The 26,798-nt window shown below is 38.3% G+C and overlaps 1 protein-coding gene across 6 annotated transcripts in view; it reads left to right on the forward strand.

Annotated features, from left to right (window-relative positions):
* The first annotated feature begins 715 nt into the window (after window positions 1-715).
* Window positions 716-26,798, forward strand: part of TERF1 (telomeric repeat binding factor 1) — a 33,419-nt gene continuing 7,336 nt past the window's right edge. For 2 of the 6 annotated variants that reach the window (XM_002710633.5, XM_051843830.2), the window contains exons 1-8: window positions 716-1,129; window positions 5,074-5,169; window positions 7,298-7,419; window positions 9,248-9,334; window positions 11,425-11,574; window positions 12,988-13,100; window positions 17,441-17,500; window positions 19,677-19,765. In XM_002710633.5, the coding sequence (XP_002710679.2) occupies window positions 823-1,129; window positions 5,074-5,169; window positions 7,298-7,419; window positions 9,248-9,334; window positions 11,425-11,574; window positions 12,988-13,100; window positions 17,441-17,500; window positions 19,677-19,765 (1,024 nt within the window). In that variant the 5' untranslated portion in view covers window positions 716-822. Of the gene's footprint in view, window positions 1,130-5,073; window positions 5,170-7,297; window positions 7,420-9,247; window positions 9,335-11,424; window positions 11,575-12,987; window positions 13,101-17,440; window positions 17,501-19,676; window positions 19,766-21,032; window positions 21,088-26,798 lie in introns of all 6 variants that reach the window. The other 4 variants (XM_017341395.3, XM_051843831.2, XR_007918625.2 and 1 more) reach the window with 3 other exon arrangements.

A 26,798-nucleotide genomic window follows, 5' to 3' on the forward strand; every position in this document is an offset into this window, starting at 1 on the left:
GACCTGCAGAACAAACTGGGGGTGGAGTTCAGCAGTCCTGCTTTTTAAAAATTTTATTTATTTATTTGAAAGGCAGAGTTAGAGGGACAGGGGGAGAGAGAGGGAGAGAGAGGGAGAGGGAGAGAAAGCGAGCAGATTGTCCGCTGGTTCACTCCCCTAATGCAAGCAACGCCAGGCCAGAGCCAGGCCAAAGCCTGGAGCTCCACCTGGGTCTCCCACAAGGGTGCAGGGCCCCAAGCACTTGGGCCATCCTCCCTGCTTTCCCAGGCCTTCAGACGAAGTTGGCCGGGAAGTGGGGCAGCCGGGACTCCAACCAGCGCCAGCAAGCTGGGGGTCGCGTTTTAACAAGCCCCCAGCCCTGATTCTGAGGCACTGAAAGGCCGGAGTAGCAGGAGTATCAGTCCATCAGAACAGTCTGGGTTTAAGATCATGCAGTGTGTTGGGTGAATGTGAAGTTCTAAAAGTGCTACGCTTCAATTTCTCAAAATATGTTTCTATTATAACCACGTTGCTGTTCCAAGTCTCCCATTCGAAAAGGAGGAAACAGGAGCCCCGCGAGGTCCCAACCTCGGTCCGCACCCAGTGTGGAATATCCCGGTTTACCGACAGACTGCGAGCCTCAGCCTCCCTGGCGGGAAATTCAGAAGGAAGCCTGTCTCAGCCAATCATAAGTCAGGCTCCAGCCGCTAGTCCGTTCTGGCACTGTGATTGGTGGCTTCCCACCAGCGGAAGAGGCTCTCTCCAGCCGCGCCCCTTGCCCTCCTGCGCGAGCCAATCGTTGCTCTGCTGCCGTCGGGACCGAATCCGCGCGAGCGATTTAACATGGCGGAGGACGCCGCCTCTGGGGCTCCGAGCCCGCGGGGCCGTGCTGATGGGAAGGATGCCGACTCCCCGGAGAAGCGGATGACAGAAACTCCGAGAGACGACCAGGAGCAGTTCGTGTGTCAGGAACTGCTCGAATGCCAAGTGCAGGAGGAGACCCCGGAGGAGGAGGAGGACGCGGGCCTGGTGGCCGAGGCTGAGGCGGTGGCTGCCGGCTGGATGCTCGATTTCCTATGCCTGTCTCTTTGCCGGGCCTTCCGTGACGGCCGCTCTGAGGCCTTCCACCGGACCCGCGACAGCGCCGAGGGTGCGTGCGGGGCGCGCACTTGCCGGGGGACCGTGGCGGGCGGCAGAGGCCTGGTGTCCCCTGTTGTAACCTCCGCGGGGTCAGGGGACGGCTCGGCGGTGGGACTGGGACTCGGGCGAGCTGGGGTTCGAATCTCGGTTCTGTCTCTTGCCAGCTTCGCAGTTTTTCTCCTTGGTAAAGTGAAAAGAAGACCCCCGTTTAGGGTTGAGGCAGGGTTAAACGAGTTAAAAATGCTTGAAAATGCACGCAACCCCGTGGACAGTACCTTTTGTCTCCTTTGTCGCTTGTTTTGGGCTGTCCTTCCTATTCGAGGAGTACTGTGGTGATATTTATTCAGCAGCCCCTGTAGACGCCGGGGAACCCCAGGTATGAGTGTTTTGGGTTCACCCGTGAGTTATGTAAGCCTCATTTGGCCCCAGAATCAAAGTAACTCCCAGAAATCTGCTGTCTGTAATTGATGGATAAAAGACGGCCCCGGAGGGCAGATCCGCGTGGGCGTGTGGAAGATGACAGAAAGTTGGGGTGGTCCTTCGTTCCGAGTCAGCACTGAACTGAACCGTCTGGGTTAATACACCGGGGCTTCAAAAAGCACGTGGAACAGTGGAATTACCAGACAGTGAGGATTTTCCACCGGCTTTTTGACCGTTTGTATTTATAGCCTTAGGGGAGTTCATGGAAAATTGCAACTTTGTGATCATCTCGTGAGTTAGGCCAGTGATTTTAACTTGTAGAGGAGTGAGGTAGCTAATTTAAGGCAGTGTAAGTTAAAGCGGGGTGATCCAGGCCCTTTCCTCTGTATCGCAGATAATCCTGGAGCCATGGATAATAAACAATGATTAGAAAATTCAATTTTGTCATGAAGCACGTTTGCCATTGCTAGAATTGTTAAATAGTTCTCTTTGCCGAGTGGGGTAGAATTATCTGTGTGGTAATGGATTAGAGTTGGAGACATCAGGATGAACTCTTGACTAGCTGACAGAAGTAGAGATGCGTATAGCAACATTTATATATGATGTACAGACGTAGATTAGTATACACAAGTTTCCTTGCTCTATACATAAAAGGGCAAAGCAGCAACCAACTCTAGTAGCAATGAACACAGCAGATCTTGGTTTCTAATACCATTCTCCAACAAAAAAGAAATGGGCTGCTTTTCAAAAAATGACAGAATCTGGGACTGAGACAGAAAATCTGCAAGGTAACAAGATTCATCCTGTAGTGCTAGAAAATAAAAGTACTCAAAAAGAAAGGAAAAGAAAAAACCCACATTCTCAGTGGGGTTATAAAGGGACACCGGAGCTATCTGCAGGAGTTCCCAATGGCCAAAGCTGAAAGAAGAGTAAAAAAATAAACAAGTATTGGTTTATAACCCAGAGTAAGAATAAATGAATCCATACTGATGTAAATGCGTGGTTGATTTAGTAAATAAGGGAAGAGGCAAATCTTCCATGCAGAATTTAATACAATCATTCTATGCTAATGGATTGCACCTGGTGACTTTTCCAAAGAGTAATTTGATAGTAGAGAATCCTTACAAACACTACCTCACCTAGGTAAGTAAAGTCAGTATCAATTAAAAACTAGTCAGTAAGATAGTATATTTCAAAAAATAAAACTCTTTCAAGGTTCTAGCTCTAGACCTGAGGAGAAATAATTGGGCCACCCCTATTGTAATACTAAGGAACTTTTTTTCAAGTTACTGCTAATTCTTGGTGAATATGCAAATTTTGAACATTTTGTTGTCTCTCTTCCCATCTTTTGGGAACTTGTAAGGAAGTGAAGACTTAAAGGGTCTGACTTCCTTTCCTAGAATAGATTAGATCTTTCTTTTGTAAAATATTCCAATACTATGAAGTTGTCCCTGGCTTCCCTTATTCTTTGGTATCCTTGTGGACCTCCCTCTCCTGCTGTATTTTTTTAAACATTTTATTGAAATACAGTATACATATCAAGAAATGCACAAAATTATAAACATAAGTGACATTTTGTCCTCTGAGCACACTCATAACCAACACCCAAATTAAGAACAAAACATTCCTAGTACCCCAAGAGTTCTCTCCTGCCTTAGAAGACAGTATCTGTGCAAGCTGAAGTCCCTTACATAAAATGACCTAGTATATTCATGCTCTCCTGTACACATTAAATCTTCTCTAGATTATTTATAATACCTCATATATTGTAAGTGCAGTAGATAATTGTTACATTGTTCAGGGAATTATGACCCGCCCCCAAAGTCTGTACACATTAAGTACAGACAAATCCCACCCTCCCCCAATATCTTAAGTGTGAACTAGCAGGAACCCTGTGGATTCAGAAGGCCTTCTATACTTGTCCTTTGTGGCGCTCATTAAAATTTTATTCCCTTGCATTAATTTTCTAATAAGAGTCTTAGACTAAAACCTTCATAAGGGACAAGGACTCACTGCTGTCTTTGAGTCCTTTGTTCCTAACACTGGCCAGCAGTAGGTATTTAGTAAATATTGAATGCCTTGTGTTTAAATTTTATAGAAGTTTTATGATCTCTTTAAATCCCACTTAATTCCATTATGGCTATATCTGACCCAGATATTCTCTGTTACAGTTTAAGATTATGGTATTTTAGAATTAAGATTTTATAATTAAGGGCAAATATATTCATCTTACTTTTTTATTTTCTAGGTATTTAAGCTTTTTATATATACCACCCAAGCCCTTGTTGAGATACAGTGCTGTTAGTAAAATCTTCACGTCTTAGCTAAGAGATTTTTTCAGAAAAGCTTTCTCTAACAGCTGTTGCCCTGAAAAAATATTTAAGCATATTCCAAGTTTCCTTTCTTTTGTGCTTCCATGGCACTGTACTTTTCGGTTTTTCACCCATTTTTTACTTTAGTAGTTTAATCATTTGTCTCATTACTGTATAGTTATAAGATCGCTGAGGTGCAGAAGTTTAGTTTACTTACCATTATATGTATTCACCAGCTGGCATAACATCTGGATGAGTATTCAAATATTTGTGAGATTAATAGTAACAAATGCATTTTTAAAATATACCCTGTAAACTAAACAGACTCTCAATTGAAATCTTGACTGAAGTAATATATTTCCGATAAGGTAAAGTTCATAGTATCAAATGTTTCCAACTAGTGACTTGACACATAGTATAATTTTGAACTGAATGAAAGGAGCGGCCGAGAGCCGCCATAAAATGGCCTTAATAAAACAGTCCTGGGAAATGGGGAGTAAACTAAGTTCACAGAGAAAGCAGATAGCTACTAGCCAGAGATAAGGGCTACTACCCAGAGATAAGGGCTACTACCCAGAGATAAAGGCGACAGAACATCCTGGTATGCACCTAAGCCCCCTCCCCTGTGCTTGTTCAAGCTTAACAAAGAAACCGCGAGACACGTAGGGCACGTAGCCACCCCTTTCTGCTCTTCAAGGACCCCCTCCCCTTGTCCAAGCTTAGACACGTAGGGCACGTAGCCCCCGTTTCTGTTCTCTCCTCCTCCTCGACGACCTCCTCCCCTTGTAGTTACCCAATAAACTTACGCCACCCTATGGTATGTTAATTTTGTGGTTTTGCCCCTTAAAAGCTGTGTGAGATAGCTGCTCGGGGCTCCTCTCACTTGCTTGCTGCTTGCAGCAGTAGGGGGCCCATTTGTACAAATGAAATAAATTACCTCCTGTTCTATTGCATCGTCTGGTCCGGAGTCTGTGTTTCTGGGGTCGTCACAAGAGGACACCGCTTTTGGGGTCCTACACTGAATTTTCTTTTTCATTATTAAAAATGCCACCTGTGAAAGTAATTTTAAATATTTGTTATCCTACATGTGTATCAGTTACATTTAACTCTAATCTTGTGATAATTTCTATGAGGTCTTTGTAACCTATTAACAAACCACACAGTGGTACCACTGGATCAAGTTTCATTTTATTTTAATAAAATATACCTTTTTCTTTTTCAGCTATTATTCATGGACTATCCAATCTAACAGCATATCAGTTGAAAACAATATACATATGTCAGTTTTTGACAAGAATTGCAGCGGGAAAATCCCTGGGTAAATATGTGTTTTTATCTTACTTTGAAGCTGAAATCTAATAATAGCAATCTTTAAAATATCTTAGATTTATAAGAAGAAAGGTAGAAGAGTGAGAGGGTTAGGTTATGTCAGTCAAGAAAAACTTAGAGCCGGTGTTGTGGCTGTTTCACTTCTAAGCCTGCTTATGTACCTGGGAGAGCATTGGAAGATGGCCCAAGTGTTTGGACCTCTGCCACCCACATGGGAGACCCAGGTGGAGTTCCTGGCTCCTGGCTTCTACCTGACCCAACCCTGGCTGCTGTGGCCATTTGGGGAGTGATCCAGCAGATAGAACTTGACTCTGTCTCTGTCCTTCTGCCTTTTGAATAAAATGAAATAATTTTTTTAAAAAAAACTACTAAAAGCTAATGCACTGTTGAGTTATGTGGGTAAATACAACAAGGTAGGAATAAGAATACATGAGATTTAGAGATAGGAAATTTCCTAGTCTCTTAGCTGGCATATGGAAGCTATTCCAGAATGAAGTAGAGTTTGCATTATACCTGGAAGGATTGCTAGGTTTTGTCAGAAAGAATACAAAATGGGATTCTGGACAAAACAGAAACATTAGCATTATTTTGAAAATAACCTATAGTTTATCTGGTTAATGGATCTGTTGATTTCCATGCTCAGCTTCCTCAACCTGCTCTTCATCCAGACTTGCTGTGTTTGTAAAATCAGTGTCACTTATCTAGTTCTTAAAACCTGAGAATCCTCCATTTTTTTCCTCATACTGTGGTTCCAGTGCTTTAGCCAGCCTTGTTCTATATTCAAAATAAATTCCAAATCATACAACTAATTGTCTCTTATATCGTTTTTCTGATGGCATGCATCCAGCTTTCCCACAGTTCTGGCAAACTGACTTTTTTCCTGCCCTTTGGATGCCAAATTCTCATCAAGGACCTTTTTCTTCTAGATCATTGTATGACTCTTCTGCTTCACATTATGCTGGTCTCATTTCTCTCACTACCTCAGAAGCCTTTGCTTTTACATTATCTGAAGGAGCTTTCCCTTCCCTTACCAGTCTTGATTCTCAGTACTTCCTCCTTTTCTAACCCTTATTACTCTGAATTGTATTATTAATTTGCTTATTACTTAACCTCTCCCAGTAGCATGCAAGCATCATTAGATTAAGGACTTTGTCTTATTCTTTGAGATACTCTGTTTTTATGCAAGTACTTATATATAATGGATAGTCCATATATATTTATTGAATGATTTGTAGGTTACAGATGCAAGATATTTAAGACATACATAGTGAAGGTTCTTTTATATATATATTTGTTTGTTTGAAAGGTAGAGAAATAGAGAGTGTGGGAGAGACAGAGGAGACAGATAACTTTCATCTGCTGGTTCACTTCTTCAGATGCCTGTAACAGTCAGCTGGTCTAGGCTGAAGCAAGGATCCTGGAAGTCAATTCTGGTATCCCATGCAGGTGGCAGGAACATGAAAAGTTAGGCCATCATCTTTTACTTCCCACCAGCCATATCAGCTGGATTGGATGTGGAGTAGCTAGGATTCAATCCAGCCTCTCATGTGGGGAAGCATGCATCTCAAACGGTAGTGTGATCTGCTGTGCCATATTGCCTGCTTCTGGTGAAGGTTCTTGAGTATCATGTTGAGTTGTGTATAATTTGCTAATTGGTTACTGATGTCTTCATTCAGAATAACCTGATCAAAATTCTTCTTTAGCAAAGTTTAATAATAATATAAATATTCCTTTAATTAATATTTTATAAATCCTGTCCTGTGTTTAATGTAGTTAGACCTATAAACCATTTATAAAAATTCTGTTACTGTGGCACTTTATGTAAAAAAGTTTATTTTAACCCTTAATATCAGTATTTTAGTAAAGAAAAGTTTAAAATACTTTGTAGTCTCATCATGTTTTTCTCTTTTTAATATTGTTCTTAATGAATAAGTTAATATGGAAAATCAGATCACTTCCCTAAACTGGTATTTATGAGAGCCTTGTCTGGCATAAGAGTGTGTACTATTATGGAGTGTGTATTGAAAGTAGTATACACATTAAGGACTATAGAAAAACCTGACAAAGTAAGATTCTACTTAGCTTTTAAATTACGTACTTCTGTTGTTTTTTAAAAGATGCACAATTTGAAAATGATGAACGAATTACACCCTTAGAATCAGCCCTTATGATTTGGGCTTCAATTGAAAAGGAACATGACAAACTTCATGAAGAAATACAGAATTTAATTAAAATTCAGGTATGATTACTCTGTGCTTATAATGATTATTTTGTTAGAAAATGAATGCCTATTTAATTTAATATCTAAAAAAATTAAGAGGAACCTGATGGAAATAGGGCAGTAAATCCAAGTTTTAATGTAATTCATTTTTAGAAATTTGACCTTTGGTTTTTAGTCTTGGCATGAGCAAAAGAGGTTGGAACTTATAGATATGTGTTGCTCCTGTGTAGCAGAGAATGTACCACATCTATTTAAAGATCACCAGGCAACTTGAAAAATAGCATTTGTACTCTCCCAATTTCTGCTTACAGATTATAAATATGAAAAATACAAAAATTCCAAATCAATAAATTAAGGATTTTTGTGATTGAATATATTAAATTTTAATCATGTAATAGACCATTTAAGAATAAGAAGCCAGAAAAGTAATTCAAAGATGTGATAGCAGGGAAAAATATATTTTGCTGCCAGTCAAAGCAAATACTACATGTACAAGGTATGGCTTTTACTTTATTAGTGCCTGCTTTTAATTTGGTCTAAATTAGAGGTAGAATGGAGAGTATTTATTAGTATGAAAAATACTGGTGTGTAAGTGGTAGCTTAACCAGTTGCTTCACAACACCAGCCCCTCAAAAAATTTTATTTGATAACTATAGATAGGAGAGAAAATCCAGGTGGTTTTCCTCAGCTTTCTAAGAATTACTGTTGTGGCTATCAAGTAGAATTAGTCCCCTCTCTCCTCCCAAAAAAGAATTCAACTCAGGGAAAAGCGATTTGTCATATTACCCCAGTCTTTTCAGGCTCTAAAGGAAGCTGGCCTTTTTGTTAACATACTATTATTAAATTGAGTAGATGGGGTGGACATTGTGATGCAGTGGATTAAGCCTCAGCTTGACATACCTACATCCCATATCAGAGTGCCTAGTTCAAGAACTGGCAATTGAACTTCTTATCCAGCTTCTTGCTAATGCATCTAGGCAGGCAGCAAAATATGGTCCAAGTACTTGGGCCCCTGCCACCCACATGGGAGACGAAATAAACCAGCAGAAAATGTATGTATGTGTTTCTCTCCATAACTCTGCCTTTTGAATAAATATAAAATTTTTTTTAAAGATTTATTTGTTTGAAAGGCAGCAATAGAGAGAGGAGGAGGGAGAGAGAATGAGAGAAAGAGAGAGAGATCTTCTGTTCACTGGTTTACTCCCCAATGGCTGGGGCTGGGTCAGGCCAAAGCCAGGAGCGTCTTCCAGGTCTCCCATGCGGGTGTAAGGGCCCAAGCACCTGGGCCATCTTTTGCTGCTTTCTGAGGTGCATTAGAATGGAGCTGAATCAGAAGTAGAGTAGCTGGGACTTGATTTGACGCCCATATGCCACAGCATCAGCCCCAGTAAGTAAATATTTAAAAATAAATCATCCACCTTCCTAAGTTCCTATTACAGATTTTTCAGGAATTCAGCTGGCACATTTTAAATATCCTAAACATCACAAATACCATATACTTCTCTCTCATTTCCCTTTGGCTCAAAATTGGCAGTTAGGGGAGTCCTAAATACATGATACAGCCTCTTATTTATTGGTGACAGCCTCTTATTTATTGCTTTTAATTTTACCTAAATTAGAGATAAAAGGGTGAGCATTTATTAGTATATGTGCATAGGAATGAACATTTTTCATGTCTTTTCAAGCCACGTTTTATCTTTGAAAAAGTATTTTGTATCACTTATAAAATGAAAATTATTAAACTATGTAAAACGTTTAAATGAAGTGTTTTGGACTTACTGAGTTATTTAAACAACTGTTCAGTTTCTTGAAAAGCAGTGTAAGGTGTGTATTTCCTGTCTTTTAGGCTATAGCTGTTTGTATGGAAAATGGCAATTTTAAGGAAGCAGAGGAAGTGTTTGAAAGAATATTTGGTGATCCAAAATCTTATACGGTAACTGATTAAATTGAAATTATAGTATTTTAAAATTGTATAGATTTAAGAAAACTGACAGCAAATTGAAGGAGAAAAGAAATGCTTTATCTTTTAAACAGTATAGGATGACATTGTTCAGTAGAAACTATGCAAGTTACATACAAGTGTGGAATTTCAAGTTTTCTAGCCAGCCATGTTTAAAATAAGTAAAAGATGAAACTAATTTTAGTGGCATTTTAACTTAAAAAATCAGAAAACATTATTTTAATATTTAAATCAATAAAAATATTGAAATATTGCATGTTCTCTTTTTTATACTGCCTTTAAAATCCAATATATATTTTACATGTGCAAGTTCTATATTCAGACTAACCCCATTCAAGGGTTCATTATTTGTGTGTGGCCAGTAGGTACCCTATCAGACAATACAACTAAAGAAGGCAGTATAACTTGCTTATATTTTTTTCTAGAGGGTTCTTATTTGATCATTGGTTTTGTGTGTGTATATATAGCTATGTGTATTTATGTATAATGTTGAGGTAAGTAGGCCTCAATTTTTTAATATTAAAAAGTAACAAGTGAATTAACTTCATTCAAATAAAAAATGGTACATGTTTTAGTGAACTTTTTATTGAACAGCATACCTCTTGAAGAGTTCATGTGTCTTTGTATGTGTCTGTGTGTGTGTACACACACATCTTTTCACAAAAGGAATGCACTTATATGCCAAACCCCTAGATCAATTAATAGAACCTCATCAGTACCTTCCAATTACTTTAAGTGTTTACCTTTCTAAGAGTAACCACTGTCCAGACTTCACCACTGAAAATTAGTTTCAGTTCTTTCTGAACTTTATGTAATGGAATCATATTGCAAGTTTATATTTGTAAGATTGAAACCATATAACCATTGTGGCTTGTGCCAATAGTTTGCATACTACAATTGGTGGACATTTGAGTTATTTCCAATTTTTATTTCAGTATCTTTTTATGTTTTGTAGGATTAATGTATGTATTTGTTTTGAGTATACACTTAGGAATAGAATGGATGAATCATAGGATATAAGCATACTCAGTTTTATTCGATACCACCAAACTATTTTGCAAACTTAGGACAATTCCTCTAAAGTGTAGGAGAGTTCCTGTTGCTCCACAGACCTTATCTGAGATTATTAGCCATTCTGGCAGATAAGTAGTATTATCACAGTGGGTTTTAATTTCTGCTTCTCTGACAAGTAACTAATGAGGGACTAAGCCTAATTGGCGGTGGGTTGCAATTTTGCTAAAGCTTATTCTATCCAGATTGACCATGTTCCTAGCCTCCAGAAATTTCAGCTGATAGCCTGATGTGTGTCTTGTGTTTTCTTTCCCTATGCTTTCTCCTTATCATTGTTAGACTACTAAAAACTCCACTCTGCTTATATCTCACAACAGAGGAAAACTTACTGCCTGTAAGTTTTAAAGGTTAAAAGTCAGTGCTTAATCTCTTAAACTAGTATTTGTTATGAAGATAATACCAAACAATTCGTTAAAATATCATTTGCTGTCCTTCATAGTGGCAGCAGTACCAGCAGTTGGCTCAAACAGTAGAGAAGTGATCCTGCCTGCATAACTTCCTCTCTTAAGTAAATCGATGTTTAAACTTTGGAGAGTATCTTAGCAAAATTTGTAAGCATGCATTCCAGCAAATATCCTAGAATAGCTGTTTTCACTGTCACTGCACATTTTAAAAGCCCGGAAGCTTTAAGACAAAAATCCTAGATCTCATTACAACAGTTGACCTGGGATAGAGCCTGAGAATTTAAGTTTACAGCCAGCATTGGAAGAGTTACTTCTGAGAAAAACTTGTACTATGAACAAAAAGATATATAAAAAAATACTTAGCATTACAGTAATAGTCATATCTAAATCCTTCAACAGGCTGGAAGAATGGATGAATAAATGATTTTTTTGTCAATGTAATACTATACCAGTGGTGAAATTAAGTATTTCTGCAAATAGCACATCAGTGTGAATAATTGTCACAAACATAAACATTTAAAATGTTATGTTACAAAATTTTTTGTAATTTTGTGATTTATGTAACTACATTTTTTCTGTTTTCTTTAGTCTTTAGAAAGAAAGTTGCTTATGATAATATCTCAGAAAGACACATTCCATTCCTTTTTTCAACACTTCAGCTACAACCACATGATGGAGAAAATTAAGAGTTACGTGAATTGTGTGCTAAATGAAAAATCATCAGCCTTTCTAATGAAGGTATACATATTGTTGGAGAGATTCACACTATAGACTTAAGAGAAATTGTTATACTAAAGAAAGAATACTTTAAATAGAAATACTTGAAAACTAGTCAGAATTTTGTAAGGTGGTTTTGTAGAATGTGATAACAATTTATTAGTAGTGAATGTAATTACAGGGTTTATAAATGATCTTCAGCTTTTTTGTAAGTTTCAGAAAGAAAAGTTGAGTGGAAAATATCAGAATGAATTAAGAATGATAAGTGGAAACATACTTAGTTTTAATTTAAGTACTTTTTTTTTTTTAACAAAGATTTATTTATTTGAAAGAGTTATACAGAGAGAAGGAGACAGAGATCTTCATTTGCTAGTTCATTCCCAAAGTGGCCTCCACAGCTAGGGCTGAGGCAGGAGCCAGGAGCTTCATCCGGATCTCCCATGTGGGTGGCAGGGGTCTAAGCATTTGGGAGTTCACTTCTGCTGCTGCTTTCCTGTGTGCATTAGCAGGGAGCTGGATCGGAAGTGGAGCAGCTGGAACATGAACCAGCCCTCATATGGGATGCCAATGTCACAGGCAGCAGCTTTACCCACTATGACACAACGCCGGCCCCTTAAGTACATTTTAAACACATTTGGGGGGGTGGGGGATAAGATTAGTTTAAAGGAAAGCCTTTAAAGTTTTTTCTGAAGAATGTTGTATTCTGTCTTAGCCTCCAAAAGTGTTAGTATGTCATTAAAGTGGAACATCTTGATTAATTTTAATTAGTTTTATTTTGAGATATCCAAAATTTTAATTTATTTTTATTTATTTGAGAGACAGAGAGATTGAAAGATCAAGCTCTTCCATCTGCTGGTTCACTCCCCAAGTGCTCACAACAGCCAAGGCTGGGGAGGCCAAAGCAAGGAGCAGAGAGAGAGAGATAACATTGATCTTCATTCTCTTGGTTCACTCCACAAATGCCCACAATATGTATGGCTGAGCCATACTGAAGCCATGAATTTGGAATTGCATCCAGGTTTCCCACATGAGTGACAGTGACCCAGGTACCTGAGCCATCCAGGTTATATGTTAACAGGAATCTGGATCAGAAACAGAGCTGGGAGTAAAACTAATATGGGGTACAGTTATCTCAAGTGGCAACTTAAGCACTGTGCCACACACCTGGCCCTTTTATCTTAAAATTGTATGGAGAACATAGTATCTATGAAATGTAGGTACAAGAAAGACCATCATGGTATAAACCAGACAGATAGCTAAAGTAGCTGCCAGTGGTGTCATATTACTAAGGGGAAACTAACAACATGGCCTTTTACTGCCCTGTGACTACTTTGTTGCTATAACTATCAAACAGTTAAAAGATTTAATTTAATACTATTTCTTTAAAATGCCTTAATACATTCTTTTCCTCCTTCATACATATCCTTTTTTAAGGCAGCAGCAAAAGTAGTAGAAAGTAAAAGAGCAAGAACAATGACTTCTCAAGATAAATCTAATGGCAATGATGTTGAAATGGAAACTGAAACTAATTCGGATATAGGAAAAAGGTTTGTAAACTGATCAATTACATAATTTTTTGTCTTACGAATGTTCTATCTTTATGTAAAAGTGCAGTTAGTGAGCCATTACTATTAAAAATGTGTAATGGGTATATTGGAGTACTGTAGTTATTTTCTAACATATACAAATTATATATGCTAAGAAAAATACAGAGTGAGAAAATATTCCATTTTGAATAATGTAATTTCATTTGCCATTCTCAGTGAGGGTATGCTTAGGACTAGGGTAGAGATTGGAAACCCGAGTCATCTCTGCTCCTTACTAGCTCTTAGATACTACATGTCCTCAAGTGGTTCACGATGTTTCATTCTACTAGAAGTTATTCTGTATTTTAAAATAGTGTTGGCTGGCGCTGCGGCTCAACAGGCTAATCCTCCGCCTGCAGCGCCAGCACCCTGGATTCTAGTCCAGGTTGGGGCGCCGGATTCTGTCCTGGTTGCTCCTCTTTCAGTCCAGCTCTCTGCTGTGGCCCGGGAAGGCAGTGGAGGATGGCCCAAATGTTTGGGCCCTGCACCCACATGAGAGACCAGGAGGAAGCACCTGGCTCCTGGCTTTGGATTGGCACAGCGCACCAGCCGTAGCAGCTATTTGGGGTGTGAACAAACGGAAAGGAAGACCTTTCTCTCTGTCTCTCTCTCTCTCACTGTCTAAATCTGCCTGTCAAGAAAAAAAAAGTAGTGTTGATGTATCTTTAAGCATAAGCTAACTGCTTCATCTGGTGCTCAGCTAAAGAAATAGTGATTTGCTCCAGTGATGGAGAAAAATTGATGGTGTCAGTCCTGCATATTGAGAGACATTAGTTTTGCCTCCAAAATTGTTTTTTCTTTAGGATTTTCAAGGGTGATTTTTACTTTTCCTTTTTTTAGATTTTTTTATTAATTTATTTATTTGAGAAGTAGAGGTAGCAGAGAGAGGGAGAGAGAAAAGTCTTCTAGCCACTGGTTCACTTCCCAAATGGCCACAATGGCCAGAGCTAGGCCAGGAGTCAGGAGCTTCTTCTGCAAGGTCTCCCATGCAGGTGCAGGGGCCCAAGTACTTGGACCAACTTCTACTGCTTTTCCAGGCCATACCAGAGAGCTAGATCAGAAGAGAAGTAAGGACTAGAACTGGTGCCACAGGTGGAGGCTCAGTCCACTATACCACAGTGCTGGCCCCTACTTTTTTTTTTTTTTTTTTTTAAGATTTACTTATTTTTTACTTGAGAGTCAGAGTTACACAGAGAGGAAAGGCAGAGAGAGAGAGAGAGAGTGTCTTCCATCCGATGGTTCACTCCCTAATTGGCTGAGAACTGCTCTGATCCAAAGCCAGGAGCCAGGAGCTTCTTCCAGGTCTCCCACGTGGGTACAGGGGCCCAAGGACTTGGGCCATCTTCTACTGCTTTCCCAGGCCATAGCAGAGAGCTGGATCAGAAGAGGAGCAGCTGGGACTAGAACGGTGCCCATATGGGATGCCAGCACTTCAGGCCAGGGTTTTAACCCACTGCGCCACAGCGCCAGCCCGGCCCCTACTATTTCTTTAGAAACTAATGAGGAAGATGCAACTCTCCCTTATAAAGATCTTTTTTTCTGTTAAACTCCTGGTCTGTTATCTGTGTTCTTCCATCTTAATCCAAGGCCAGATAGTCAAATCCCTGTGATCCCTGAATAGATGTATTTGATAACAGATGTAATATACTGTTTTTTCTTCGTACCATTACTTAGGTGCTACATGGACCCCATCTTTTTATTTATTTGTTTCTTTGTTTATTTTAAGATTTATTTATTTGAAAGGCAGAATGACAGACTTTCTATCTACCACTTCACTCCCCAATTGCCTGCAACAACCAGGACTGGTCCAGGCCCAAGCCAGGAACCAGAAACTCAATTCACATCTCATGGGTGGCAGGGAACCAAGTACTTTTGCCATAAACTGCAACCTCCCTTGGTGTGCATTAACAGGAAGCTGGATCAGAAGAGGAAGTAGGCTAGAACACCTCAAGAGACAACTGCTGTGCCACAGTGCCCACTCCTGAGGCCCTATCTTAACTAATACTCTAGAGATGGGGATAGGGATGCAAACTGGATGTACAGTAGACCCCACACCTCAGGACTGAGGCTCAGTTTTCTTATAGTGGCCCATCCTTTTGTTTATCAGCATGGCCTGCCACTCATTATTTCATCTTCCCAAAAGCTGTAGTGAAGACTTAATTCTTCATTGACTTTTTTTTTTTCCTAAGATTTTGAGAGGTAAAGATTTAATTTGTATTGACCAATTATTATATTTTGTTTAGAAAATCAAACTGCAGAAGGTATGGCCATAGTGCCTGCTAAGTGCTTAGTTAAAACTCTCTGAAAGACATGAACAGAAAACATGTTCTGAGTTACAGAACCTTGTTGTACTGGAAATCATTGTCCATATAGTGGTCTCCCCTTATCTGTGGGAGACCTCTTCCAGGACCTCCAGTGGGTGCCAAAACCATAGAGAACTGATCTCTATAATTGAACGTGGTATATGGTTGCAGTAAGTTTTGTAGTTTGAGTTGCAACAGCAAAACTAACATGAGTTTCCTTTTCCTTCACAATTTCATAGAAGATGCATTCTTACCATAGGTCTTAGTAACCTCCACATCTGATTGATTTTCTTTCATTATTGAAATGTTTCACTTAAAGGAAGCACTTTATGACATTTTGCATATCCAAATTGCCAGCATCACTCTCTTGCACTTTAAAGCCATTATTAAGTAAAATAATAGAAACTATGACAGTTGATCTTGTAAGTAATCAGGATGGCTACCAAGTGACTAATGGATAGATGGAGATGTAGAATAGATACACTGGATAAAGGAATAATTCATGTCCCAGGCAGGATAGAAGTGAACAAACAGTTCAAGATTTCATCATTCTACTCAGAAGAGCAGGCAATTTAAAACTTGGGTAATATTCCTGGAATTTTCCATTTAATATTTTCAGACAAAACCATGAATGAGGAGTTTCTCTTGTTTCGACTGGAGATTTTGAAAATATGCTGCACAGATAAGGGAGACAATGGTACCATTACATCCCTTAGCATTAATGCCACTTCTTGCTCACATGCCTGGTGATTCCTAGCAGCACAGAACTTCTCACAGATCTTAAAATATTACAGGTTTTTTCTATCTTTGCCTGATTTATTCTGTTTTGAATATCTTTTTTTTGAATTATTTCCCCCAAGGCAAACTCTTACTTGCTTTATGAGGTCTTGCCCAGCTCTCTGAACAGAGTTGTTACTTTTGTGCACTCAAAACACTAAGTCACACCTCTATAAAATGATGTAATTTATGTTTACCTGTCTAGTAGAATGAGAACTCTGAAGGTTCTTAATTAGCTTTAAAGCATCTTAATTAACTTGATATGTTTGGTGCCTAATTAACTACCAAACATTAGAACTTGCAATTCACCAGAGAGCACAAACAAAATTAGAGACAGGGTAAAGATTAACAATCAGGCAAATACCAAAACTATCTTGGAAGCAGAATTAGGGATAAAACATCAAATCAACAGTGTCAGAATGGTAATTAATAGCATGCAAGCAAATATAGAATCAGAAATATGATTGTGAGGTCTGAGAGTACTAAAAAATTGAAATATTATCAAGACTACATGAAATAAATATTTTGTGCTTATGATCTATTTGAGTCAATAAGATTACAGACTTGAAGCAAGTAGTAGCAGACAGTACATTATTCATTGCTCAAGTCTATGCGTAGACTGAAGAAGTTAAAATGGACGGCTTCACAAAAGTATTGTTCTTAAGCAGGGCCTTGAAGAATGGTTAAGATTTTTTACAGGTGGTTGGAAGTGGAAATGTCATTTTAGGGGACAAGAATAGTATCTAGGAAAGCATAGAGGCATAAATGGTCATGTTGTGTTTGTCAAAGCTATTTCAACTACAGCAAAGGGGAATTTAGTTTAAAATTCAATGGTAGGCTGATGGAGAGGATAAGAAAATTGAACTCATCAAATGGTATTAAGTTTGTAGCTTTTAATATATCAGTTGTACCTCAATAAAGCTGGTCTAAAGAAAAACATTTCAATTCATGAAATTAAGGAACCATCAAAGTTTTTTCAAAAAAAATTATGAATGCTTGATAGTAGTATTAACTATTATTTGAGAAGGCTTGATTTAACATACCTCTTGAGCACATCTGGGCAGAAATTAGCCATGTGTAATGGGCTGTATTTGTCCTAATATTACCAGGGTTTCTTTCCAAATATTTTTTTTATAAATTGAAATGACTTGACTATGTGGAAAATACTACCCTTGTGAAAAGTTTTATTTATATTCTTAAAAATTTTTTCTTCTTTTAAAGTGTTAATGACAAACAGTCTACGGTAACTGAATCCTCAGAGGGTACAGTATCCTTATTGAGGTGAAGTAAATTGACATTTTTCTTTTCTGTCTTAAAATCTTTGAAGCAATTCATGCAGACTTAAATATATTATAGTAACTACCATTTAACTGGTGTGATTAAAAGATTATTTCAAAAGACTCACTTACCTCAACCCTGACGTTCCAGATGTAGAGACTTGCTTCTGGAATCCTGAATTATTCCATATTGTTTCTATAAGCCCATTGTTGGAATATACATATAAGGGTACTTCAGAAAGTTCATGGCAAAATGGAATTAAAGGTAAGTATTTTGGTGCAAAAAGCTAACATTTTTTTCATAAGACATTTTCATGAAACTTTTGGATGTACCTCATATGCATAAATTTCAAAATTTTTTACACCAAAATAAACTTATAATTCCTTTTCCATGAACTTTCTGAAAGTTCTCGTATAGGGACTTTTTTTTTAACTTAAAGCAATTGTTTAGTAATTTATTTTTCTGTCAGAGAAACAAAGACAAGTTGCTGGGGCAGGGAGAGGATGGGAGTTGCATTTCTGAAGAGTGTTCCAAATTTCAGTCTTATGAAATTACTGGAACACAGTATTTGATCTACTAGAAATGCTGTAACAGACAATGTAACATGTTCTGAGAACAGAAAGTCTGCATGAATGATTTCAGAAATAGAGCAGCTGGGATGCCAAGTAGAAATGTGGGAAAGGGTGGCTGACTTGGTGTGGAGATTTTTGGAGATGAGGAATTGAGAGGCCAGGATAATATGGGTTGTCTATGAGAACACTGAAGTAATTCATAATGGTATCACTTAAGTATACAGAAAGATCTGTGAATGATGGGAAGTGCTTGGATGGAAAGAGAATGGCTATGAAGAATGATAAAAGGTGATAGACCTCAGATGCATGGATCCTAAAGGGCTAAGGTTTCTATGGAAGCAGGATTCTGAAAGTGGCATTCATTTAGAAATAGAAACTATAAAGATTCATCTCTAGGGTCCTTTATGGAGGGTGGAAGATTAAACCAGTCTCTACTTGATAAAGCCATAAAAGAGAGAAGAATTGTCATCAGAAGAGAATTAAATTTTATACCAGGCAAAGAGGAGCTGGTGAAGGAAGTTGAGAATGGTATTCCAGAGAGCACAATAGAAAATTTTAGAAGGGACAGCAGGGATTAACTGGTACCATGAAGGGGTAGAGAACATTTTTTTCCGCCAAAACCATTTGAATATTTGTAACATTCATGGCCATACAAAATTATGAATTTAAAAAATTAGCCTGCTATAGAGTTACTGAATTTTGAATCCTGAGTTGCCTTGACAGGGCCTGACCAAATGATTTGGTAGATCTTATGTGGCCGGTGGGCCAGATATTCCCCACCGCTGGAATAAAAATAGGAATAAAAATGTAGCTAAAACAGTGCACCTTTTCAGTAGCAATATTAGAGCTGCCTAAGCTTAGGTCTTCCTTTGCCGTTGGTTCACCCTCCAATGGCTGCCGCGGCCGGCACGCTGCAGCCGGCGCACCGCGCTGATGCGATGGCAGGAGCCAGGTGCTTATCCTGGTCTCCCATGGGGTGCAGGGCCCAAGCACTTGGGCCATCCTCCACTGCACTCCCTGGCCACAGCAGAGAGCTTGCCTGGAAGAGGGGCAACCGGGACAGAATCTGGTGCCCCGACCGGGACTAGAACCCGGTGTGCCAGCGCTGCAAGGCGGAGGATTAGCCTAGTGAGCCGCAGCACCGGCCTGCAAACTGCTTTTTTAATCCTACTTTGGTCATTTATAAAATACGAGCTTTGTAAGGCATCAGACAATTATGCCACATCTTGTATCAACAAGGCTATCTACCATCATGTAAAGGGATTTTGGAATTTTCTCTTGGGAAATGGAAGCCATAGGAGAAAATAAAAGTTTAATACTCTGTATTTTGAGGGTTTTTTTTTTTATTTTTTCTCTTGGTCTGGTTGAAAGGCCATAAGAGTCTTGATTTCTGAGTGGATGAAATGAAGAAAATGGGAGGTAGGAGAGAGAGAAGTATGACAACAGAAATCTGGGTCAAAGGTTAAGATGGGGCACTAAGCAAGGAGAGCACCATATGAAGTGGGCCAAAGTAGATTTAAAAGCAGAATAAGATAAATTGTCTACCTTTTTCCTATAACTTTATTACTCTTTCAGGAACCTATCTTAAGCTTTCATGATTTATTTAGGTCTCACAAGAATCTCTTATCTAAGCTGAAATATAGAAGCTGGAGAGAAGACTTTGATGAAGAAGAGGAAAGAGAGGAAACTCTTCAAAGTAAGTACCAGTACTCCAGTTTTAGATGTGCATTTGGTGTGTCCTTGAAAGTGAACCAAATGTTGACTTCACCACTATAACACAAAAATACACACTTCAGAAAATTGAAGCATGAGGAGTTTAAGTCAGCTTCGAAGAATTAGTTAAGGGTGGTGTTTAATTTAGAAAGTTAGCTATTCTGACTGCCTAGCTTAGAGTATTGCTTTTTTACCTTCACTATATTCAGCAACTTCAGATTGTTTTCTGAAAAAAATACAATTAATTCTTGATATTTATAGTAGTTGTGTTCACTAAAACCTTTGAGAGATTTTACTAATTTATAATTCACTATGAATTAGTGAATAGTGAATTATTACTACTGGAAAAATAAAGAGGTGCTTGTAAGCTGGCACAACGTTTTTGTTAACTGATCGATAAATGACCTCATTTTATGTGTGTTTACAGACATTTATTTAATATATATTGATGACTCATTACCACTGAATCACTAACAACTATGTCAGGCCTGATTCGAGCCTGTGTAACACATGTAAGTTTATCATAAGGCACATCATAGCCTTCTTTCATTGAAAGTACTAACAGGTGGGGGCAGTTTTCATCAGTGAAATCAACAAAAATGAAAAAAAGTATTTACTAAGTAAACCTTGAAAAACATACTTGTTTGTAGTATGAGGGCTAAAATGAGACATGTCAATTTGTTTGACCTTAGCTGTGGGATATACACATCCAGCAACTCAGGATTCTTCACTGCTTGCCACATGTCCACCAGTGACCCTAAAAGTACCCTGGGCATTGATTTTGGATTTAGACAAATTTTAGCAGATAGATAGATTTGCAAATAAGTGGAATTTATGAGTAATGAGAAATGACTATATATGTAATCTGTATACCCTCCTTATTGCATTTATGTTCACTTGTTTTATAAAAGACGTTGCTGGATGGAGCCAGCGCTGTTATATAGCAGGTAAAGCTGCCACTTGCAGTGCCAGCTTCCCTTATGAGTGCCAGTTCAAGTCCCAGCTGCTCCACTTCTGATCCAGTTCTCTGCAATGGCCTGAGAAAGCAGTGGAAGATGGCTGAAGTCTTTGGGCTCCTACACCCACATGGAAGACCTGGAAGAGGCTCCTGGCCCCTGGCTTCAGATCGGCCCAGCTCCAGCCATTTGGCCATTTGGGGAGTGAACCAGCCGATGGAAGATGTCTTTCTGCCTCTCTGTAACTCTGCCTTTCAAATAAATAATTCTTTTTTTTTTTTTAAATATTGCTAGGTTTAAAAAGCAATATCCAAAAAAACCATTGCAGGAGCAGGATTTGACATAGCAGGTAAGACACTGCTTGGAATACCTGCATCCCATATTGGACTGCCTATTTTCAAATCCCAGCTCTGCTTCTGATTCCAACATTAGCTGTTGTACACCTTTAGAAGGCATCAGTGATGACTCAATTACTTGGGTCCTTTCTACCCATGTGAAACAAAGACTCAGATGGAGTTCTGGGCTCCTGGCTTTGGCCTGGTCCTGGGTATTAGAGCATTTGGGGAGTGAACTAGCAGATGGATGATCATTCTTGTGTCTGCCTTTTCAAAAAAAAAAAAAAAAAAAACACAGGATCCCACATTGTAGTGCAGCTGTTTAAGCCTCTGCTTGCAGCACTGTCATCCCATATCAGAGTGCTGATTTTACTCTTGGCTGCTCTACTTCCTATCCAGCTTCCTGCACCTAGGAATGCAGCAAAAGAAAGCCCAAGTACTCAGGTCCTACCACTTATGTGTGAGACCAGTATGGAGTTTCTTTTTTTTTTTTTTTTTTTTTTTTTTATTTATTTATTTATTTTTTTTTTATTTTTGACAGGCAGAGTGGACAGTGAGAGAGAGAGACAGAGAGAGTAAGGTCTTCCTTTGCCGTTGGTTCACCCTCCAATGGCCGCCGCTGCAGCCGGCGCACCGCGCTGATCCGATGGCAGGAGCCAGGATCCAAGTGCTTTTCCTGGTCTCCCATGGGGTGCAGGGCCCAAGCACTTGGGCCATCCTCCACTGCACTCCCGGGCCACAGCAGAGAGCTGGCCTGGAAGAGGGGCAACCGGGACAGAATCCGGCGCCCCAACCGGGACTAGAACCCGGTGTGCCGGCGCCGCAAGGTGGAGGATTAGCCTATTGAGCCACGGCGCCGGCCCAGTATGGAGTTTCTGACACTAAAGTAACCCAGACCTGACTGTCCAGCCATTTGGGGAAAATCAACAGATGGAAGTGTTCTCCCCCAACCCCATCACTCTGCCTTTCCAATAAATAAATAAATCTTCCAAAAATTAAATTCTTAAAGGCAGTCCCTAGCTATTTTCAATTATAATTTGATTAAAAATGAGTATATATTCATTTAACAAATACTTACTGACCCTACCTTATATTCTTGATGCTGTACTAGTGCAGAGATTTTTAAACCTTATAAATCCAACTCTAAATATTTATCAAACTAAAAATATTTATAGTGAAATTAGCTTTATTTCTCCTTACTTATAAGGTACCAACTTTAATGCCAGATGCCTAGTAAGTTTTTTCATAACTGGCAGTTTGATGATGTCACTATTAGCTAACATATTTGTAAAAGCATCTCTAAAACATGTACATTCACAAATATTATTGCCATTCCCATTTTAAAAATGAGAAAATTGAGTTTTATCAGTGAAATTATTTGTCCAGCACTGGTAGAGTTCCAGATTGTTTTTTTTTATCTATAGCTGCAAAATGACTAGGAATTATAATTCTAAGCTAGAATACTGTGAGAATTTTCCTGGAATTTTAATGTCATAGTACAAAATTCAAACAGTACACAGTCTTATATATACTCTATACAGTTCATCAATAATTAAACTGCTGAAGATCATGACATCATTACTGAGTGACTTGATATTGAGTGTGACTGTGGAGACTATAAGGTATTATGACAGACCTGTTTTGACATTTTGTTAGATGCCAGTAATGTATATGTCTAAAAAAAAATCCAATTTTCTTAAGTTCTCTTGGATATCCTCTCATTACAATTAGAAGAGAGCTAATTTTTTGTGTGTAAAATTGGCATGTGTTTAGGAGGAAAAAATTCAGTAATTCAGAAATACTACAAGAATACAAATCATCCTAATTCCTTCTACACAGAAAAACTCACCAACATTCAATAAAATTAATATTTGAGCTAAAAGCTTTTGTATATAAACTTGTTTAATCCTCAAAACAGCTTTCTGAGATCAGTAATTCTTTTTAATCTGTATTTTAGATGGAAAGCAGAGACAAAAAGAAGTTAATAAAGAAAATGCCCTCAGTCATACGGTATATACACAGATCAGAACCAGAATTCAAAATAAGAGCCCATTTCCTTAAATGCTGAGATGGACTGCCTCAATAGGAGAATGGATAGATTGAAAACAAAACAAAAATTTAGAAAAATGTGACCAGGTCACCTATGTTACTTTTAAAAACATTTACATTTAATTTAATTTTTTTTTCATTTTATTTGTTTTAAAGAAATAGAGGGAATGAGAGAGAGAGCGCGTGTACTCCTGTCCACCAGTTCACTCCCCAAATGTCCTTAACAACCTCCAGTTGAAGCTGAAGCTAGGAGCCTGGGGGCCAAAGCTGAGAGCCAGGAACTTTATCTGATTTTCCCACATGGGTGGCAGAGACCCAACCACTTCAACCATCACCTGCTATCTGCTAGGGTGCACCTTGGCAAGAAGCTAGAATCCAAAGCAGAGCTGGAACTTTAACCCAGGCTCTCCAATATAAGATTAAGATATCTTAATCTCTAGGCCAGTCACCTTACCCCCTATATTTAATTGTTTTAAAAGCAAAACTGTAGGATTCAATGAATTTTAGAAAAATATTTCACAAGAAATATATCATTAACCGGAATGATTCTTCCAAAATAAAGAATATGAAGTGCTTTGAGAGGTTGTATCAGTAAGTATAAAATTAAACTTTAAACTGTTGATTGATTTTTGGCAATCCTCAACTTTTCTCAGTTATATTTAGTATGTTAAAAGATTAGGAGCATTATTTTCTAGCCATAGTTCCCATACTAGTTTAATCTTTATTTAAATTGATTTAAGCATTTATCTCTAGTCCTCTGGTAGTTCCCTCATTTCTCTCCCTTTTGATTTATTTATTGTTTTGGCTAGATTTTTTTTCCAAGAAAATGTCTTGTAGATACTATGATTTCTAAAATTTTACATGCCCAAGAATATCTATTTCTTTTGGATTAAAAAGAAATTTGACAAATTTAGTACTTTTTAGAATATACATCTTTCTCAGTTTTGCAAGCACTCCTTCATTTTCTGATTTTGACTGTCATTAACTTTTTTTTTTAAGATTGATTTGAAAGAGTTAGAGAAAGACAAGAGAGATTCCATTTTCTACTTTACTCCTCAAATGACTGCATCAACTAGGGCTGGACCAGGCCAAAGCCAGGATCTAGGTACTCCATCCAGGTCTTCCACACGGGGTACAGGGACTCAGGCACTTGGACCATCTTCCACTGCTTTCCCAGGTGAATTAACATGTAGCTGGGTTGGAAGTGGAGCCGGTGGCCATATGAGATGTTGGCATTGCTACTAGCCACAACAATGGCCCCTTAACTTGACTTTTTTTTTTCCCCTAAGATTTATTTATTTATTTGAAAGGCAGAGTTACAGAGAGGCAGAGGCAGAAAGAGAGAGGTCTTCCATCCACTGGTTCACTCCCCAATTGGCTGCAACAGCCGGAACTGTGCTGATCTGAAGCCAGGAGCCAAGAAATTCTTCCGATCTCCCACATAGGTGCAGGGGCCCAAGGACTTGGTCCACCTTGTGCTGCTTTCCCAGGCCGTAGCAGAGAGCTGGATTGGAAGTGGAGCAGCCAGGACCCGAACTGCGCCCATATGAGATGCTGGCACTGCAGGTGGCAGCTTTAACCTGCTGTACCATCTCACTGGCCCCAACTTGACTTTTTGTCTGTATATATGAGTTGCTTTTTCTTCAAAGATGCCTAATATTTCATTTAATATTATAAATTCATTTCTAATCACTATTTTAGTTGTAGTCCATGAATTTTTGCACTTGTTTAAATTCCAAATATTTAAGGATATTCCAGGTATCTAACATAATTTCCAGTTTTGTTCTGTTTCAGTCTTAGAATATGGTTACTAGAATTTTTCTTTCTAACATTTATTTTATGGCTTAGAGTATGATCTGTTTTAGTATCTGTTGATATGCAATTGAGAAGAATGTATTTGTTTATTTTGAGTTTTTTTTTTAAGATGTATTTATTTTTTTGAAAGAGCGACAAAGAGAGAGAGATCTTCCATCTGCTGGTTTTTCTCCCCAAATGGCTACAACAGGCAGAATCTCCATTCTGATCTCCCATTTGGGTGGCAGTGGCCCAAGTGCCTTCCAGGCACATTAGCAGGGAGCTGGATTGGAAACAGCTTCCAGAACATGAAGTGGTACTCCAATATGGGACACTGGCATCACAAGCAACAGTTTAACCCCCATGCCATAGTGCCAGCTGCTCTGCTTTTGTTGAATGGAGTATTTTAAAATTTCAATTTGGTCAGGTTTTTTTAGTGCCATTCAAGTGTTCTGTATCCTTGCTTGTTTCTTGCTGACTTATTAATTATTATGACAATAGTTGAAATCTCCAACTATAATTATGAATTTGCCTATCAGTATGTTAATTTATCATTTCCTTTTTTAGTCCTGCAGCACCCATTTAAGCAATTCTCCCAATGTGTACAGTCTTTCCATTCATAGCTAGTATGGTTTTCTTTTTCCTGACTAGATCACAACAAATATGTAGTGTTTAGGTCTCTCGGTCTCTTCATGCAGTAATACCATATTGTCTCAATTACTGTAGTTTTGTAATAATCCAGTATGTGGTAGGGCAATCACACTGTTTTTCAATGGTACCTTAAATATTCTTGGTGTTTCGGGCTTCCATATTGTCATGAAAAAGACTCAGCCAATAGAAGATTATAAGCAGTAAACCTTCTACCACCCCCTAGGTGCCAAAGGTAGACTTTGTTAGTCCAAGTAAGTAAGACAGTTTATTGCACTATAACAAGGAGCATGGCATCAGCACGGGTGTGGTTGTTTTCCCCTGCCCCAAAGTCCATGAGCAATACAGTGGGTCTAAATAGATGGTATGCAGAAAGTAGGCTGTTTGTATTTCAGCTGAGACACTCAGAAGCAAGGGCCAGCTTTAGCACTTTTTGAGTGAATTATAAAACACTGTAGTAGATGGGAAGACAGTATCCTCCTCCAGTAGAAAGCAGTTGATCATGTTGTGATATCCTTGACCCACTTGGTTGCTTATCAACTCACTAAAAATGTGCAGTATCAAGAGATGATGAATAAGCCTTGATTTTTCAGCAAGAACTTTAAGAGTGCTTAGAGTTCAAGGTGGAGTACCTCTCCTAATGCAGAATTTTAGAATCTTAAATTATACAAATAATTCTGCTGAAATTTTTTTGAAATTGCATTAGGTCATTTCAGAACTGACACAATTATATTAAATCTTCTTATGTATATACAAGATATATTTCTCTCACGTGTTTATACATATACACAAATATATATAGTAAATCTTCCTTAACATTTATTAATGTATTAAAAGTTAACAATTTATTGCATATACATCTTGTACCAGCTGTACTAGGGTTATTCCTAAGATTGTTGTATTTTTGTTGCTATTATATGTAGTATATTTCAGTTTTAATTATTTAATTGCTGCTAATATTTAGAAATCCTGTTGTTTATCACATATTGATCTTATGTCCAACTATCTTGATAAGCTCTTTTATTTGTAGATTCTTTATCGCTTTCTGTCTTTTAACAGCTACATTTCTTATTTCTTTTCAGTTATAGATACTTTTATTTCTTGTCTTACTAAATTTACTATGAAATTTAAAGAAGTGAGAAAAGGGTTATATTTATGTTGTGTTGCGTTCCCATAAATGTTATCATAAGAAATATTTTCCCTTTTTTTATGAAAAGATAGTTTCAGGGAGTTA

This window comes from Oryctolagus cuniculus, chromosome 6 (assembly GCF_964237555.1).
Source record: "Oryctolagus cuniculus chromosome 6, mOryCun1.1, whole genome shotgun sequence".
NCBI classification, from domain to species: Eukaryota; Metazoa; Chordata; class Mammalia; order Lagomorpha; family Leporidae; genus Oryctolagus; species Oryctolagus cuniculus.